General features: G+C 35.5%; 2 protein-coding genes across 8 annotated transcripts in view; both read right to left on the bottom strand.

The window, feature by feature from the left end:
* Nucleotides 1-8639, bottom strand: part of LOC309484714 (CASK interacting protein 2) — a 68703-nt gene extending 60064 nt beyond the window's left edge. For 3 of the 4 annotated variants that reach the window (XM_082151055.1, XM_082151056.1, XM_082151057.1), the window contains exons 1-2: nt 8271-8638; nt 7615-7950 (exon numbers count right to left, since the gene is read on the bottom strand). In XM_082151055.1, coding sequence (XP_082007181.1) covers nt 7615-7708 — 94 coding nt within the window. In that variant the 5' untranslated portion in view covers nt 7709-7950; nt 8271-8638. Of the gene's footprint in view, nt 1-7614; nt 7951-8270 lie in introns of all 4 variants that reach the window. The other variant, XM_082151054.1, reaches the window with a different exon arrangement.
* Nucleotides 8640-9479: 840 nt separating this feature from the next.
* On the bottom strand, nt 9480-13160 carry st6galnac1.2 (ST6 (alpha-N-acetyl-neuraminyl-2,3-beta-galactosyl-1,3)-N-acetylgalactosaminide alpha-2,6-sialyltransferase 1, tandem duplicate 2). Of its 4 annotated transcripts, none has more exons than XM_082151814.1 (9): nt 12874-13160; nt 12515-12728; nt 11128-11290; nt 10865-11033; nt 10546-10684; nt 10355-10458; nt 10117-10200; nt 9914-10013; nt 9480-9803 (listed from the first exon to the last, which is right to left on the bottom strand). In XM_082151814.1, the coding sequence occupies exons 1-9, from the start codon at nt 12978-12980 to the stop codon at nt 9624-9626; spliced, it is 1260 nt and encodes a 419-aa protein (XP_082007940.1). In that variant the 5' UTR covers nt 12981-13160; the 3' UTR covers nt 9480-9623. The 4 variants fall into 4 exon arrangements, with proteins under 4 accessions (XP_082007940.1, XP_082007941.1, XP_082007942.1 ...); XM_082151815.1 differs by having other exon boundaries at nt 11191-11290; XM_082151816.1 differs by having other exon boundaries at nt 12515-12724.
* Between the last annotated feature and the right edge of the window lie 6273 nt (nt 13161-19433).

The following is a 19433-nucleotide window of genomic DNA, read 5'->3' as shown; positions in this document are numbered from 1 at the left end:
AAACAAAAAAACAGAAGATCCCTATAGACGCCCTCCCCATTACTGTGACAAGGTCATTAATATTGTATTTTTTTAATAAAATGACGTGTTATTCAAGTCAAATGAAATAAATAAAAAAGTCGTGACTTAAGGGCTATTCTATGACTTAATTCACAATGTAAAAAAAAAAAAAAAAACTAAATGTGTCGGTGTCTCGTGATCTTTAAAAAAAAAAATTATTTAAAGTCGTCATGAAATCAAAATTGACCCCATTTACTTTGTTAGCGCATATTAGTCTTGTGGTGAACAATTAATCCGTGCAAGTTATTACACAGAAAAAAATGGTCGTGGTAATCTTTAATCAAATTCTGAAAAGTTACTTCCGGTCTGGAATGGCGTTCCTTCTCTGATGACGTCAGTTTGACGGCTTGGGTTGAAAACGCTTAACCACTCCCCTCAAACCGCTAGTCTGCTATGAGCGAGAGATGAAGAGGAGGAGCGCTAAAGTAAAAACCCCGCCCTCTGTTCAATATTAACGTTTCACTTGGAAATGTCTCTCAACACTGGAGAAAAGTTGTTTGCAACTTCCGGTTCACAGGGACTGTAAAGGGACACAAGCAGGTGTTGGAGGTAAAGCTCTCAACAGATTAGATACGGACTTAAATTACATGGATCACTTCTGATTGGGTTTGGCTTGCCAGAATCAATTTGGGGTATAGAGTTGAATGACCTACCTACTATTTGTTCCAGTGTGAAATACAAGCAAACAACCTCTCTACTCTATGACGGTGTGTAAAAACTAAAAGCCAATTTATTGGAACAAGGTGCATCAGAAATGAAGACTGCAAGACAAGAAATTGGACTGACAAAAGACAAACTTCTCATCTTTGCATAAGTTTTACCCACATGGATTTCAGCATCCAGACCCAGCAGTCACATTACTGTTATCCCATGAGCCTTTGTGACAGTGTGTTCAAAGGGAATTACCACTACAAAATAGGGAAAAGGTTTTACTGTAATACCTTTCCAAAGCACTGGATCTCGGATCATTTCTTAAACAACACTCTGCCACATGATGAAAGCCTCCCTGAACAAAACAAGTGGAAAATTGTCAAGGTGTCTGAGCTCACTGTCAGTGGATGAGCGGAGATAAACGAAAGGAGTCGGTTATGTAACACACACCACATGACTGTGCACAAGGGTGACTTATACTGGCTGGATGTACTTTTAAAATAATGTAAATGATCTTGCAAAAGACTCACACAAACCTGTATCATAAATGCAAAGTTTCACTAAAAAATTCTACTATCCATTTATTTTACGCACAATGGGTTATACGAATGTCCATATTAAAACCAATGAATAATAATTATTACATAAATATGTTCCTTCATTGTTCTTTCTTCTAATTGAAAACTAATTTGTTTGATAAACTGTGAGAAAGTCGCGTTACCCTTTTTATTTTTTTTATTTCGTGGCAGAAACAAGCATTCAGTTCTCTTTCACAGCTACACACACACACAATTATGTCAAAATGCACATCGTGTGGAGTATTCAATGCAAACAGTCTGTTATGTCCTACGTGAACGAAAACAAATAGGAGAAAATCTTAACCGTATATTAGATCCGTGCATTCATTGTTAAAGAGACAGCAGCCTCATAAAAGTCTGTTTCATTAATATTAATTGGAAAAAAAAGAACTCACTGCTTTTGACTTTTTTTATCTTTAATATTAATCAATTTAATTCCTACAGTGAAGCTTCTAAAGTGTTTTATTTTTACATTTGATGATTCAATTTTGGTAGTATTTACATGTTAAATAAACCTATGCCACTGTACCTGAAAAACATACGTTTTTTTTATTTGTATTTTTATATTGTATTTGTCCTATTATTTGTAATTTGCTGCTTTGTTCTCATTTTTAATGTAAAAAATATATAATAAAATGACCTGCCTTGCTTTATTACAGAAGACTGTAATGATTGCAGTCAGCTTAAAGGGCAGTGTTGGGTAAGTTACTTAAAAAAAGTAATTAGTTATAGTTACTAGTTACTTCTCACAAAAAGTAACTGCGTTAGTAACTGAATTACATCATTACAAAAGTAACTAATTACAAGGGAAAGTAACTATTGCGTTACTTAAAAAAAAAAAAAAATTAAATATAAGAAATTTAGAAAATTACTTCTAAGAAAGATACCCCCAATATGAAATGTTAAATGAATGAAATGGACACTAAATAGAACATCTTATTATTATAAAACATTGTACACTAATCTACACTATATTAATGTTGCAGTGGGACAATGTGAGAGACACCTATTAACTTAAATATTAAAATAGTATCATTACTATAGTGGAACAACAAAACAATAGATGGGTAAATGTAATGTAATTTTACTGTAAAATACTGTTAAATTTACAGTTTTTGGAAGTGAAAAAGAACAAGTCATTGTATAATTTACAGTGAAAAAGCGTAAATTGACATTCCCACAATTCCCTGCGTGACACTTCACATTTGATGTATTTTTGTTGAAATAACTATGTTTCTTCATAGTTTTCTTAGATTTTTCTAATCAGTTACTGTATGTACATTAGGGTTTTATGTTACATTTAATGTTGTTAAATTAATGCTTATTGCATTTCTAAAATTTCAGGTGTGTTACCATGATGGTGTTTAGTGTTTGTATGAATGAAACTGTGCAGCTTCTATTATTATTAACTTTCTTGTGAAAGAGCTGCTTGTGATGATCTTTAATTCATCATGTGACTTTCATCTCCACTGTGATTGGTGGTTGTCAGTATGTTACTATGGTACAAAACAGATATAAATACATCAATAGGTCAATAAATTAACATTATATCATATAATTAAATACGGTTTATTACTGTAAATGTAAGTAAAGTCTGTAAAATCTAAAATGTTTCTACCGTATTTTTGACGGTAAAGTTCTGGCAACCACAGGCAGCTGCCGGTATTTTACCGTAAATTTAACAGATTTTTTTTTTACAGTGTACACATACACTAGTGCATATAATTAAAATGATCAAACTCACACACCTTTACAACTGGTAGACATTCTGTATAGAAGAAGTATTTTCTTCCTCACAATAGTAAGTTTAACAAAAAGTGCTCTCAATATAATACTGAACAATGTATCAACATCAATAATAATAATACAATATAATCTTTTGGGGGTTTATTTTTATAACCTACAGAGAACGTCATCATCGGAGGTTATTTATTTTAGCCAAATTCTAGTCATGTTTGCTGCACGTGTTCACAACCGTCAAACAAATATGTTTGAACGTTTCCTGCAGGTTATTTTGGAGTTTATGTTATATAAACTAATTAAAACATTGCATATTATATGATACGAATATGCTATATTATTCTAATGCTGAAATGTGTAATTTATTTATAAATAAAGTATTTATGCTCGGACACATTCGGTCTCTGTCGCGCACTGTCGAGCGTTTTCTCGGACACACTCGTTCTCTCGCGCGCTGTCGAGCGTTTTCTCGGACACACTCGGTCTCTCTCGCGCACTGTCGAGCGCGCTCGCGGCATTCGCCTCGCTTTTGTCCAGTCCGGCGCCTCATAACCACTCACACACCAGAGAAAATACTTTGCAGCTCCTATGGCTGAGAGAGAGCCTACTCGGATGAAAACCGCTTCAGTGAGCTCAATTAACGCCACATTTTTATTGACAGTAACGGTAACGGCGTTGTAATGGAGGAAGCAGTAATTAGTTTGATTACTCGTTACTGAAAAAAATAACGCCGTTATTCCCATCACTGTTAAAGGGCATTTGTTTTATAATATTGGGTTGACTAAAATGAAAAAAAAAATGAAAAAAAAAATCATGATTCACATTTAATTCAGTGGGATTTTGTTTTCTTCTAGACCTATTAAACTGTCTACCGCAGTCAAATAGGAAAAGTAACACAAAACAGTAAACTAGAATCAAATCTATGCATATATCGAATCGTGACCACAAGAATCGATTTGAATCGAATCGTGAGGTAGGCCTACTAAAAGATTCCCACATAATGAAACTATTTCGTCTCAAAATGAAAATCTTTACCCAACCATCGAGGAGTAAGTAAAGATGGTGGTATTTAAGATAAACTTCACAGATTGATCCTAGTCAATCACTTGGATGACGATAAAATCATTACAACGAAAGCAGACATGGTGTTCTGATTTTATCTCCTGCGTAGTCTGGTTTTGTCGCCTGCCTTTGTAAGGTTGATTTGATGCTAAAGACTGTAAACAAAGCTGCAGAGAAACAGTCAGATCAAATTCACCTTGCTAGTCTGCGCACTGACATTTTTATTATGAAAACGTCCTCCTATTTAATTGCCAATTTGTGTGAAATTAATGCTATTGGAAATAACCAGGCCAGTAACGTTTTGTCAAAAAAAAAGAAAATCTGTTCTGAATGAGCTGAAGCTTGGTGGATCATATGACCAGTGGCTATAGTGATACCAAAGATTATGTTTGCTTCCACATTAGTAGGAAATTACACTTGCGTTGTTTTACCTATTACATAAGGTACCTACTAAGTTACCTACTAAGCCAATGACGATGTGAATGTGTTGTGATTTTTGACGCCCGTAGAGATTCGCTATCATTTGCATCAACAGTGAAGCCGTGAGACGGATCAAAGCTGAAAAGTTGACTAACTACACAACTAAATTCAAACATTTATTAAAGCTACAAACAATTGCTTTTCTCACTGACATATACGTGATGGTTATTTTGATACCAAAAGTGTAGTTTGTCTCTCCATGCTAAAATTCAAACCTCTGTATGGCAGAAGAAAAAAAAATCTGATTATATTTAATATTAAAATGTACAACTATGTGGAGTGGGATTTTGAACAAATTAGATTTCACAGTAAGCGGGGCTACACTATGACGCAAAAACAGAAATCAGATGATCGCCAAATTGCCATCACGCTCCGGTTAGGACAAAAATACAGATTTACATGAGATATCCGTTATCGGTTATCTCTTTGTGTCATGCTACTGTTTCACTGTTTGGACACAGCGTGAAGCACGGAAATGATGCAAAACAGGAATTATACAAAACTTAAGATCACTTTAAAACAAATTCAGAAGAGCGCATTCACATGCAGTCACATCCAGTAAGCATTAAGTCTAGATTTAAGATGCATGTGTCTTCTGATCTGCGCCGTTTGTTTTCTACAGTAGCCTTGTGTTCTGTAGGCTAATTAAGCTTAAAATAGAAAATGTATGCAAGCTCTCAGATAATGCTAATAATACTGTCCATCCTTTATCTCTAGTTTCGATGAATATTTAAAAGCTGACTGTAAAATGCAGGTCTGCTCAGTTGAAGGAACGGCCGGCTTACAGAGTTTATACTAGATCTAGTGATGACTGACAACATCGCTCATGGATTAACTCATTGAGCAGATTCCAAAACAGTCCCGAGTAGCCTGACCCATCTGTCATGAGCAAGAGGAGAGAGTATTACAACATGTATATGCTTGCATTTAACATGCTTTGTGTGAAAAAAGAAAAAAAATCACTGGCTTGGAGTCAACTTATGTGTCTTGCTGGTATTTACCCCAGTCATTTACATGGCTACTACATTTTTAGGGAACAAAAGCGACTGAAAGCAAAGCAGCCCATGGCATTGTTAAGGAACAGTGAATGCTGTGCTGAAATCCAGATCTCTATAAAGTTAATCTGTCAGTTTGCCATATGGGTTATCCCTGATTTGTAACAAGACAGGTGGGGGCAGGGAAGAACACAAGATACTAAATTTTAGCTAAATGGAAGAAGGAATTTCAAGGATTTTCCGGGTTCAATACAAGTTACGCTCAATCTACAGAAACTGTGAGTGAATGATTGACTCAGCGTTCCTTTTCCTTGAAGTGGGCATGAAATGAAAATTCACCCAATATATTTTAAAATGCATGTAACTGATCTTGAAATATGTTTGATTTATAGTTTATCCCCTCTTAATTTTTAATTAAAATATCATAACTTCTCTCTGGTGGCGTATGGACTTCCCCAATCATTTCAGTCCACTTAATCCCTGCCACTTTCTTAAATTCGACCTCAAGCTCGCATTCAGATCTGCCTCTATCCGATCAACATTCGATGGATAGAACCAAGCTCCTGCCCTACATTTTTTTCTTTTCCAATAATCCATTTCCATTTCCTGGACCACAAAACCAGTCTTATGGGTAATTTTCTTTAAATTGAGATTTATACATCATCTGAAAGCTGAATACATAATCTTTCCATTGATGTAGGGTAGGATAGGACAATATTTGGCCGAGATACAACTATTTGAAAATCTGGAATCTGAGGGTACAGAAAAATCGAAATATTGAGAAAAATCGCCTTTAAAGTTGTCCATTTCTATTGGCGATAGTGCTGCATCCATTCACAAAAATAAATGTTTTATATATTTAAGGTGGGAAATTTACAAAATATCTTCATGGAACATGATCTTTACTTAATATCCAAATGATTTTTGGCATGAAAGAAAAATCTATAATTATGACCCATACAATGTTTTGTTGGCTATTGCCACAAATATACCTGTGCAACATATGACATGGTTTTGTGATCCAGGGTCACATATGTACATCACAACATACGAAAAGATCGGTCGCTTCTTCAGTTTCATTGCGACTTTAAAAATGAATTCAAAATAAATCATTTTCTAACAATTTTATAAAAGCACAATGAAACAAAGTCCAGCTCAAATCAGAAAGACATTCATTTGATATAAATAAATAAGAAGTTCAACAACAAACCCGTAAAAACAAACCCAGTTCCAAAAATCTCCAAGGCACTTAATCAAAAGCCTTGACATGATTAAGATCGATAGCCTATGAATTTGACTGACAGGGAACACATTCAAGAATTATATTCAATATTAATAACACTGCGATCAATATCTTGTAGAAGAATATGACCATAATTGGACTGACTATCACCATTCAGATATGCAGGGGAGTTCATTGACCGTCTGGCCCGCCAGGAACTGACCCTGTTTGGCCTCCAGTCGATACGGTCTCCATCTGCTTGGGAAAGACTTAGACTGTCCTGAAAACATCCTCTGTAGGTGCACTGCACTAACTTGAACCCCCCTGAGTAACAGACTAGCCTACTAGTTTTAAAGGTTTTGGCATACTATTCCAACTAGAGTTGTTGTCTGAAGGTACCCGTTTACATCTAATGTTTACATAAAGTCATAGTGCACACATTACCGCCAAGAAATGCTAATGGTCTTTTCATGTTCAGTTTGGATGCAGTTGTTTAGTGTCATACAAGGCTGATTCAGTGATTAGTCCAGTGTTATTGCTAATGCAGTACAGATGTTAAATAAAGAAAATGAATTCTTCACCTGAAGAGTAATCTGGGACACAACAACAGCATTTTCAAGAATGACTGTACAGGGTATCAAGTTGCAGCTTAGCGCATTTAAAATATTTTAAATGTGAAACACTTTTTAAAAAAGAGATTAAATACTTAAATCATTATGTATAATATGATCTGTGGCTGATAACATATTGACTCAGTACATGATGAATTTTTAACTATAAACTATATCATTAGCAAAAGAAAAACATGTGCCTTAAAATAACTCACTATTTCGGTTGGTCTTGATCTTGGCCAGAAGTTTATGAGCTAAGGGAAGGTCTCTATTCTTCACAGCCAGGAGAAGGTCCTGCTCCTTGCCCATGGCTCTTGTCCAGCTCCCAGAAGTGTGTTATAATCTGGATTCACAATGTCATGGTTCTCTCGGTTCACGAAGCCTAGGATTTGGCTTTTTTTTTTTTTAAATATGGACAAAACATTTAGCACATTCAGCTTATAATTTGTATTGAAGTTGTTTTTAAGGTCCTATGCTACATGTTTGTTCTTGAGCAGCACGTATATATTGAATGTAAGCCATCCTCAAAGCCAGAAACATCACATGGAAACCTATGGGAAGAACACACATGCAGTGTTATCATTATCATAATACACTTTAATATATTTGAGCATCTTGAGTCTATAGACAAGTGTATTTAATTTATCTTTCATTTGAAATAAACAGGCAATCACTTCCAAGACAACCTTAGAGCGCTTCTGTGATCATTTGGTTGTTATGGAAAGTACCGTAGGACGTATAATACGATGTTTGAAATAACCCTAAACAATAATGACAACTTTCCTGACCAGTTACTTGTCTGAATATTTTTTTTATCAAAAGCTAAATAGGGAATACACTTGCCATGTAGATCTGTAACATAGCTACTCACCAATACGTAGTCAGGTCGATTAAACTCTTAAAGCCACTTATTCCACGAAACCGAAGTAGTACGATAAGAATAATCCCGTTTATGATTTCTGTTCCTGTTGGGGAAATCGCAAAAGCGCAATGCCATACTTGAACGTGTTTGACACAACACAAGTGACCGGTGCGTGAGCGCGCGAGCGTCTGTCACGCGCCTCCCCGGTGTAACGCTCTTCCTGAAAGGTGCGCTTTTAAGTCTCTCGCTTCAATTGAACGATTCCAGAAAAGAAACAAAAGGATAATGGCCAATATATTATATAACATTCTCTAAATGTTTACATCGATGGATGCGATGTTCTAAAGCTGTCTATATCTGTGCATGTTACATACAGTTTGTATTACACCATGGGTGTGTGTTAATCAATAAGACAAAACTAACAGTTATCTCACAATTGTCTCCATATGCTTTGATAGTAATTTCGGAGATATATCTAAGGCAGACATGTGATCCTAATGTGAAGTCACTGTTGTTTCTAAAGTAATTGCGACATCTGGTGCCTTAACGATGTAATGTCCCGCCAAAGTTCCTAACCACACACAAAAAAATAAGCCTTTTTTTTACATTTACGTAATTTATTTGAAAAAATTGATTAAGGATTGTTAAATTATTCAATTAAATTACGTAAGGATTATTCATTTCAATTTTTGATGACATTTTACCATGAATTAAATTGCGAAAATCTTTTTTTTTTTTTTTAAAGGCTTAATTTTAAGAGTGAACGTTTACCTGCACTGTAAAAAAATTCTAACCCTCCCAAATCAAATTTCAAGTGACCGATAACATCTAAATTTTTCAATTGGCCCAAGTGAAATTCTTGTTGCAATAGTCTGAAAAATTTTGATGTTATCGGTCACTTGAAATTTTTGACTTGGGATGTAATTTTTTTTTTACAGTGTGCAACCATAAACTAGATATGAATTTGTCATTTACTGACTCCCTAAATGTTGCAGAAACGACTTGAAAGGTGACGCACGGATAATATCACTATGCAATAATCCATGACTTTTAATAATTAACATCTAATCTAAACGCAAAAGACTACGGAATGTCTGACCTCTAATATGCTCTTCATAGAGTTGCACGTAATGATACAAGAAAGCAGAATTGACTTTGGAATTTCACAATTAATTTATTGTTTATTTCAGAATACAGATACACAAAGTAGAAACTAACAATGCAAAAAGTTATAAAACACACTCAACATTTGCAACAAGTTACACCTTATTGTGAAATAACAGTGACTAAAGTATATTTATTTTCTAGTAATTATTTGGGTCATTAAGGAAGCTGAATTACTTTTAAGAAACACAGATTCACTCAGATATCAGATTTTCCCAAATACAGCCAGATTAATTTGTCGTCATGAAATTTCTTCCAGGTTTTCATCTCTAAACTATAATCGTGATTAGCATAAAACACTAGTTTAGTGTATTTGGTGTCATAGTAGTAGGTTGGATATTTCCGATAGTCGACTGTGCTAAAACCATAGACTCTCACCTACGTGAAGAGCAAGAAAAACAAGGCATCACTATAAAATTATACACTCATCTGATAAAATAAACATGCTAATAAGTAAACAACTGTGCATATTTGTAAAGATCACTTACAATGTCACACGTGTGCATAGCCAGCATAAGTGTAAATGCGCCATTAGTGGGTCTGACCAACCACCATCTTTTAGTTTTTAATTGTTTTGCTTTAAGAAACCTAAAATGAAAAGTGAGAAACATAAATGACAAATAATTAAATGAGAACTTCATGCACTAAACATATTCTAACATAACTAATGTGTGCACATTTGAGCCCCCACCTGTTTCGCAAATATCTCAGAAAGTCTGGATGGAGGATGTAGTAAGAACTTTCATTAAAATGCCCACTGTAATAATTCCTTGGCCTTCAAAATAATAAAATCATTGAACGTTAGGCATATGTAAACAAATCAATATTAGTGTGTAGACGACAATCATCAACAAGGTTAAATCGCTCTTATTTTTGGTTTATGACGACAAATATTGACTGATAATTACATTTCTGTTATAATGACTTACGTTCGTCCATTATATGCTCCTGATGGTATTTTTCTGTTCTTCATAAGGGACTCGAGAAAGTTGTAATCTCTTGGACCCTCAGGGATTAGAACATATTTAATGTCCTTCCATAAAAAGGGCAAAAAAAAAAAAAAAAACGATTAGAGGTTCATCTAAAGCAGCTCAAAAGAACAAGTGATAGTTAAGACAACCTTGTCAGTAGGAATCTGTTTAAAACCTCTGTTTTTGTGTAACATGAGGGACTGGATTAAGGAATGTGCTGTGTGCACATAAACTGATGTCCTTTTCCCAACATCCTCCTCATGTCCTGCTATAATGGCTGCATTCACTCTATCAGAAATAAACAAGTAAATAAGTGGTTTTATTAAATCAGTAGGCCTACATAAAAAAAGTTGATAAGCTTTCACAAGACATCCTGGTTTACACATTTTCACATTACACTCGTTTAAAAGTGACTGATTGAATCTGCATTTAAACTATGTTTTGTTCTTGATAACTTCTAAGATTTACCTGAACACATAATCATTAGAGTCAATCTCCATTCCTTGCCTGGAGCCATTGAGAATGCCACTATTCCCAACAACAGCACAGTGAATACAGCCATCTTTCGCTCTTGTAGGTACTGGTAGTAACTGGGTGGAAGCAAGTTTAGGGATGGTGTCAACAGCTACTTTTATGGCTATAAAAAGAAGGAAATACAGCATTATTTTAGCTTAATGGTATAATAATAAACCACCTGTATGATCACGTTCATGCTTTATGATTAAACAAACCTGTGTAATTAAGTCCCATATAGCCAAAGGGGTTGTTAAAATGATAAAGCCGGCTCCAATCACTCACGTTGAGATGATCGCTTTGTAAAAACAGCTGAATGTTTGGAATAAACTTCTCCATAAACTCTGGATTAGAGGAATTTCGCAAGGATGCCGTGCATTCCTGAAAAACATGTTGGAAACATATTAAACCATCTAAAGCCTGTAAATGGAAGCGTTTACTGTACCTTTAAAAAAAATTGTTTTAAAGTTTTGTATACAATATCGGTCAAAAGCAGCACCACTGTTTTCAACATTGATAATAATATTAATAATAAAAATGATACCCAAGCACCGAATCAGCATATTAGAATGATTTCTGAAGGATCATGTGACACTAAAAACTGGAGTAAAGATAAAGTCTGAAAATTCAGATTGGATAACAGGAATAAATTACATTTTAATATAAATTCAAATAGAAAACAGTTCTTTTAATTTGAAATAATATTTCGCAATACTGTTTTTACTATATTTTTAATTAAATTAATGCAGCCTTGGTGAGCATAAGAGACTTGTTTTAAAAAAAAACATAAAAAATTGTAATGTTTCCAAACTCGACAAGTACTATATGTTTTTTAAATCATATTTGATATATCAGTCTTTTACGGCTCATATAGTACAATATAGATTACACTCAAGGAGGAAAAACATCTGCAATTTGGTGCAGTAATTTATATGGCCAAAAAGATGAAATTCTGATTGTCAGTGTCAGACTGCTATAGACAAAAAGCATTAAAAAGGTTTACTTGATTTATCCATACTTCATTTTAGAAACAAATGCATGAATAAATCAAGTAAACCCAAGTTGCTTCAGTCCAGGAAATGTTCACCTTAAAATATTACTAATAATAATAATTATCTGTCATCTTTATAAAAAAAAATAAAAAAAAAATTAAAAAAAAGATTTCACAGGGGAAAAAAAAGACATGTACCACAATCTGAAGGTGAACATGTTTAGAATTTCAAAAAAAGTATGAACAATCAGTCAGAGGGCAGAAGGCAATTAGAAGATTGTGTCAAACAGGTTTTCCAGCAAGTTTTGAAAAGCTTTAGAAATTAATGTATCAAATGGCTTTGTAGGGTTAAACATGTTTCACATGTATTTTGATCATCACTCATTTGATCATGCTAGTTCAAAATGAATCAACAAAGAAACGACAGAGAGAGTGAAAAGTGCCCAAAACCAAGCTGTGAAAGCCAGTTAACAGATCAGTCTAAACCAGCACATCATTATTAGGCTGGTTTAAGAGCTTTTTCTTTTTCAGCAGGGTTATATCAGTCATGTCACCCATTGGCAGGATGTTCACAAACTTTTCTCTAAGTTATTGTTGTTGTCCACTGCACTTACACTCGGTTCAAACTGTGGATCCAATCGATACAGATCCTCAAATTTCCACTGGGGCAGAGCAGTAAAGTTGTGCTTGTCCATAAAAGGCACAAGGGTTGGTTGAGTCCAAAGAGAAACATTTTGCTCAGAGGAACTGTTTGCTCCTGCGTTAGCCTCAACTCTCTGCAAAGAATCTGTGACATTGTCTTCATCCACCCAAAAGTTGTAATACTGTCTAAGAAAAAGGGATTGCAGCTCTAGTTATAGCCTGTGACTTTAATTGATAGCATGTCAGTAGCCTAGGCTACTAATAAAAGTAAAATGTTGAATTTCAAAATGACACATATTTGAATTCAGTAGCCTACATTTTCGTTTCTTACCGCACATTTGCTTTTATGGTGTAGTTTCCGTTGTAAAAGGTTACAACAATAAACAGGAGTATTAAAGTTATAAGAGAAGTGACAAAGAATATCCTTTGGAGAAACATCCTCTGTGAAAGCTTGCAAGCGCACCTGTAAAATGATTAGGCCTATTACCGACGACTCAAGTTGAGCTGCCTACCTAGAAACATTTTTGGAACCTCATTTGCGTAATAAACTGTCAATACTAATATGGACGCGCTTGATAAAAATGTTTTAAGCTGTCGCGCCATTTAAACACTGCCTATTCTCACAGATTTATTTTTGCATTTTTAAATAGCCTAGACCAGAGCCATAGAGAGAGAGAGTTGCGACACTCTTTGATGTCGCCGCTATGGCTGTCACGTGGTTCATGTAAGCCCCAATAGTTCCAAAACGTACGCTGGCTGTCATGTTCTTCTATGGGACAGACAGCAGCGATTGCATTATTGAACGGTAAATATAAAATAAAACACACACCCAAGTACTTTTTCAGCTGTTATTGCATTATTGCATTTTGTTAATGTCAGTTTTGCATTTTGAGATAAGTTTTAAGCTATATTTTTGGAGGGAAAAGCTTAGTGTTCATGTTCGCATGGGTAGTAGCACTGGCTTTAGCGGCTCTAACTTAACTTTTCCATATCATTCATCTGATGATGGACGTCTCATGATATTAATTTTAGCACAACTGGGCTGTATTAGGCTATTGATTCCCGTGATTTTGCTTATAAATTTTGATTCAGCCATTAGCCTACCTTCGTGATCACGCAAGCGGTCTGCCGTGGCGGTCCGTTCAGAATTCGCTTAGAAGCTAGCTCACTTCTTCTGATGAAAGTGGCCACCCCCAGGACCACAACGTGAAACATGATCATGTTAAGACTAAGAATATTATTTTAAGATTAAGGCCATACACATTATCAAAACTATAACAGATTAAAAACGAATTTAAGCATGGCTGATACAAATGAAGGTTTTCAAATAAAATATTTTTTATTAAACAATGACAGACAACAAAAATGTGTGCTTGTGTGTGTGAACAAGAAAAACAAAAACCAGGGGCAGGTGATCCATGAAACAGACAGGACTGGTGATGGCCATAACAATCCTAAAGGTCCAGCATTGTTCTCACAAGCCGCTTCACTCAAGACAATAATAACATAATGAAAAGTTAGTATATCCCAAAAAATTAAATTAAATAAAAGTTGCTATAAAGGTGGTAGCGATTCATTACCGAACTCTTAGCTGACGAAGTCGCGCTAGCTAACTAGCTAGCAGGCAGTGCTTGAAAATTGGTTGAAACAACCAACATAAAATATAAATAATTACGCTGTGCATGTACAAATGAAGACCAGTATAAGCATCGCAAAGGGCCTCTGATACAATATAGACAGTTGACAATTCAAAAGAGGTCGATATTTCGGCAACTTAACTCTGGAACAACTCGACGCGCAGCAATGTAAGTGAATGGTGTCCAACGCCCAAATGACAGTGTTTAGAACTATTCCGATCTTCATATCCCGGAAGTAGGCGGTTAAAAGCGCCGCCATTATTTACAACGGAGGTCTATGGGAGTGTCGCAACTCTCTCTCTCTATGGCTCTGGCCTAGACGATAGACGCTAGAACCAATCGGGTTTGTGGGCAATTTCTTCTCCTCCTTCTTTTCCTTATATGTCGTTGAAGATGACCCTCACTGCAGAACACGAGATCCAGGGGGCGAGGTTGGATCCAGATCCAACACCTCCCACTTTATATACTTTGCTCCACCAGATGAACCGGCATATTTCAGAAGCTGCAGCCCGCAATTTTAAGAGTAAGTTGCAACATTTGAGTGTGCATGATGTAGTGCAGTGTGAAAGAATGAATATGTGATTTATTGTTTAATTCTGTGTGTAAGTTATATTTTTTAATGTCCTGTGGTTTCCATAATGTTGGTGTGTTATTATGTTAACGTTCAGTGAGTGTGCTTACGATGTGCTCCTAATGTGGGTTTCCTTATGTTTCGCGTTCAAAGTTTCCCTACTGTATTCAGTGTCTGTTTTACCTTGTGTGTAAATAAACGTTTTTTGTTGTTGTTGTTGTTTGTTTGTTTTCTATTTCATTGTGCTGGTAATGTATTTTGCATGCATTTATGTTAGTGAGATGCTCTTATTATGTTATGTAAATTAAGTCAGATGCCCTTGTGAAGTCATTCATAACCTGATAGTGCTGCTATAGGCTACTACAGTTTTATAATATTATGCATAATCAGTGGTGTAAAAAGCACATATATTTTCTACTTAGAAGTAGAAAGAGAACTTAATTTAATGTTACTCCAATAAAAGTAGATGTGCCTACCTATTAATCTACTGAAGTCAAAGTGCATGTGGACCACTGAGAGAGGATCAGCCAATCAAAGAATAGGCTACACTTCTTTTTAAGAAATTTTTATTCTGACATGTAACCAGGAACAACAGGCTTTTCAGGGAAGGTGACATTTTTTTACATTATTTTTTGTTAAATGTTTTGGAGTAAAAGCAACGTTTCTCCAAATGAACATATTCTAATAAAATACTTGGTTATTGCCCACCACTGTACATAATTATAAGGTGCACATTCACACAATGTACAAACTACAGTGTTTGTAACTACCCATACAGCAGTGTCGGCCCACATCTGGTTCCACACACGGCCCAGATGTGGGCCGACACTATGTTGCTGTCTGGGTAACCTTTAAAACGTTATTAAAAAAATGTTTTTTTCAGCAAGTTTGTTTTTCCGTCAAAAGAATAACAATAACTTACTTGTTATGACTCAAAATAGGTAGAGCAACAACACAAGTATGAATGACCTGTCTTTTGGCAAAACTCCAATCAAACTGCAGTGGGAGGAGATCCAACTCCCCACCTTCTGGATCCAGCTCCGCCCCCTGGATCTTGTGTACTGCAGTGAGGGGTATCTGTCGCGCCAGATTCTATTGGCAGAAGTGGAGGTTATATTACTGTCTGTCTGTCTGTCTGTCTGTCTGTCTGTCTGTCTGTCTGTGTCTGTCTGTCTGTCTGTCTGTCTGTCGAGTGGGACTTTGTTAATCGTGTGCCAGCATTTGTTCCTTAGTGTTGTTTACCAGGTTATCCTTGTGTAGGGAATTCAATTGTATCCCTTTTATTGTTTCTAACTAGTTTGTGGTTTTAGCTGGGAATAGGGAGAGAGCCTCTTTATTTTGTGTATGAGCCTTTTTGTCCTGTTTTTGGTTAGAGAGGATGCTTAGGGTAGTGTAATTTTCATCTTTGTTTAGTTCAGGGTAGGTAGCACCTCTAAACTTTAGTTAGCTTAGGTTTTGTTTATTATTTTAGGCTGTAGGGGAGAGCGGGGCACAACCTAACACATTTTGGTTTTGGCTCAATTATTAAAAACATAATTAAGTTAGATTAATCTTTTCTTTTTTTTTCTTTTTTTACACAAAGCAACATACACATCTCTGCTACAAATGAACACTAAACGTTTTTTTCTAGGACCTACCATTTTCGTACAGTTGCACTGAAAGTGACAGAAGTGCAAATGTAACTTACCCCATATGTGGGGTTAATTGTAACAGACAGAGGGGTTAGTTGTAACACTTGTGTATAACACACATAATTCAGTATTTTATCTGTATAGTTTGATATTGTACATCTGTATAGATAGATATCCATACATCCATCCCTCATCCAATCATCCTTCTGGATCAATATCATGGATAGAGATATATGAAAGGGCTGCACAGTTTTGCAATACATAAATAAATAAAATCATCAAATATTGTATTTGACATTGAATTATATTTGTGTGTGGTAGCTGCATGCAAAATTATTATTATTAATAATAACAGTAATAATAATAAAAATTTGCTAAAAATCACATTTTAAAGGGTTTATTGCATGAAAAACAGGCTTTTTAATAAATAAACAAGTGATCAATGCATAGTAAACAAATTTGGGGAAAAAATCATACTTTGACATTTAAATTCCAACATTGTTTGTGAAAATCCAACAAAGTTAAATGTGGCAAAATAAATACATAAATAAATACTCAAACCTCTGGTTTTCATTTCATTATCGTTGTACACTTTGGCGGCTTAGTTGTAACACTGCGCTACAACTAACCCCGCTGTGTAAAAAAATAGTTTAGGCCTAGCTAACAGTTGCTAGGAGTTGCTGATATGTTTCAAAATGGTGCTATGTTTTAGTCAACAAGACAGTGATTAAGGTAATATAAAGTTAGATTTGGTGACGTACACACCCAACTCAGAAACCGAAAAAAACGTATGATGAAAAAATTTACTTGCATGGTGTCAAAACACTCTTTGTCCAGAATCTTCACGAAATCTTATCAAAACATTCCACAAATCCGCGGGAGACGACTTCTTCTGGCAGCGAGAGAAAAAGAGCGGAAACACAACCTGCTTGACCCTGACTAACTATGTAAAAGGTCTGTGTTACAGTTAACCCTGCGTTAGGTTTTGCCTAACTCTCCCTAACTCCCCTACTCTCTCATGAAGATTTTTTTCCTTTATTTTTCTTAAACTTTCTGGTATATGAAGAAAATAAACATTTTCTTTTGTTCCCTCCCCTCCTGACCCCTAGACTGGGAGGGGAACATAACACTAAAGACGCAAAGGCCTACAACTATACAGAGGACAAGCGGTAATGTGTGGTGTGTAGATTTTACAAAAACGTTTTGTGAAAAAAACAGCTTTGGAAAAAAAATCTAAAATGGTAAACAAAATCTAAAATGGTACACAAAATATTAGTGTTCAAACAATTTATTCTTCACAAAAAAAATAAGTTTGTGAACCCTTGTGAAATCTGGATTTCTGCATTGATTTGATTACTCATAAAATGTGGTCTGATCTTTATTTAACAGTTAAGGCCCGTTCACACCAAGGACAATATCTATAACGATAAGATATAGTTCTAAATATAAAAGAATACCAGAGTCCTCAGTCCACACCACAACTATAACAATAACGGCACAGAAAATCGTTGGAATCACTTTCAGAGCATTTTGTTTCATACTTTTTTTAAGCTGACGAATGATGAAAACCTTGACAGCCATTCAGAATCCATCCTGCTTTAAAGAGCTCAAGCATTTAAAGCAGCAGAAGAAATAACTGCAGCATGCAATTAGAATAAACAGAAAGAACTGAAAAGTTTCTCACATTTTTATTAAAGCAGGGCTATGCAGTTTCGGGAATTTCTTCGCTGTATTCTCGCTTTTTGCTAGCAGGTTTCTCTATAGAGCTCCCCCTACAGCTTCGGAATAGATATTTGACAACACTGTCGAAAAACTCGTTGGCGACTCTCAGATACCAGTGGCTAGTAGATCAACGGCATCAAAGCAGATGGGACATTCTTTAAAACGTCTTCTTCATTCGGGTTCGAACAGCGTGAGGGAGCGCAATAATGACAGAATTTTAGCAGATTTTTTTTGCCGTAAAGCAATTCGTTACATCGCGAGACCTGATATCGCGCGATACTTCTGACGCTGCGGCCGGCGACCCGCCGGCTCAAAGTTGCAAGGGTGGTTTTTCGACTCACAGGCGCTTGGGGGGTGCGAGACGACCACCATTCAACCCGAAAAAAGTCATATGACTCCGAAGCTGTTCGGTTAATGTAAAAAAGTTACTTAGTTCACCTTTAAATAGGCCTTCACTGAGTAATCATTCAGCACGGAGAAAGCAAGCTAAACCATACCTGTTTCACAGACAGGCCTTTTATTTTAAGACATATTTTAAGATATGTAAGTGTAAGTTGCTTTCAATTAAAACAGCTCAAACATGCATTTTAGTCTAGAGCCCTATTTGGACGGGATTAGTTTAACATGGAGAGGTGGGGTAAAGTAATTATTACCAGAGCTTCTCAGTGATTTTAGTCCCATCCAAACAGACAGTGTCAGTAAAGATTGCGGCGACTTTTACCTTCTGTAAAAAATTACCTCAGGTAATGCTAATCCAGTGCGAATAGATCAGCATATGTATATTCCATCATTTCCTGTTTAAAAGTAGTCTTTTTTATAAGTAGGAGGTGCTTGAAGAAGCATTCGGTGGCGTTCTAGGCAGTGGGACAAGTCTATTGCAAACCTCAAGTGTTTTCTGCATTCCATTCAAATCATAAAGAAGGTCGAAAGCACTTGTTAGTGCCAGCCTAGGATATAATAAATCACAATGTGGCATATATTAGCTATATTTTAAGATGTTATTTTATGAATTTTTGTGAAAATGGCCAGATGGAAAGAGCTGTATCTCTGCAACCAATAAGGATATTGTTGAAATGGCTAAATAGTCAGTCGGCTCATGTGGTGGATGTAAATGGTCACAATGTCCACAGAATTATTTAAAGCATAGTGATATATATATATATATATATATATATATATATATATATATATATATATATATATATATATATATATATATAAGCATAGTGAGACCACTATGTAGAATGTGAAGTGCTGTGGCTGGACAGCATTTTGACAGGATGAAAATCACTTGAACGTGGGACCACCTTAAAACAGTTTCTAAAGACCT

The sequence above is a fragment of the Leuciscus leuciscus genome, assembly GCF_965113295.1.
Source record: "Leuciscus leuciscus genome assembly, chromosome: 21".
Classification (NCBI taxonomy): domain Eukaryota; kingdom Metazoa; phylum Chordata; class Actinopteri; order Cypriniformes; family Leuciscidae; genus Leuciscus; species Leuciscus leuciscus.
This window is presented reverse-complemented; position numbering and strand designations above follow the sequence as displayed.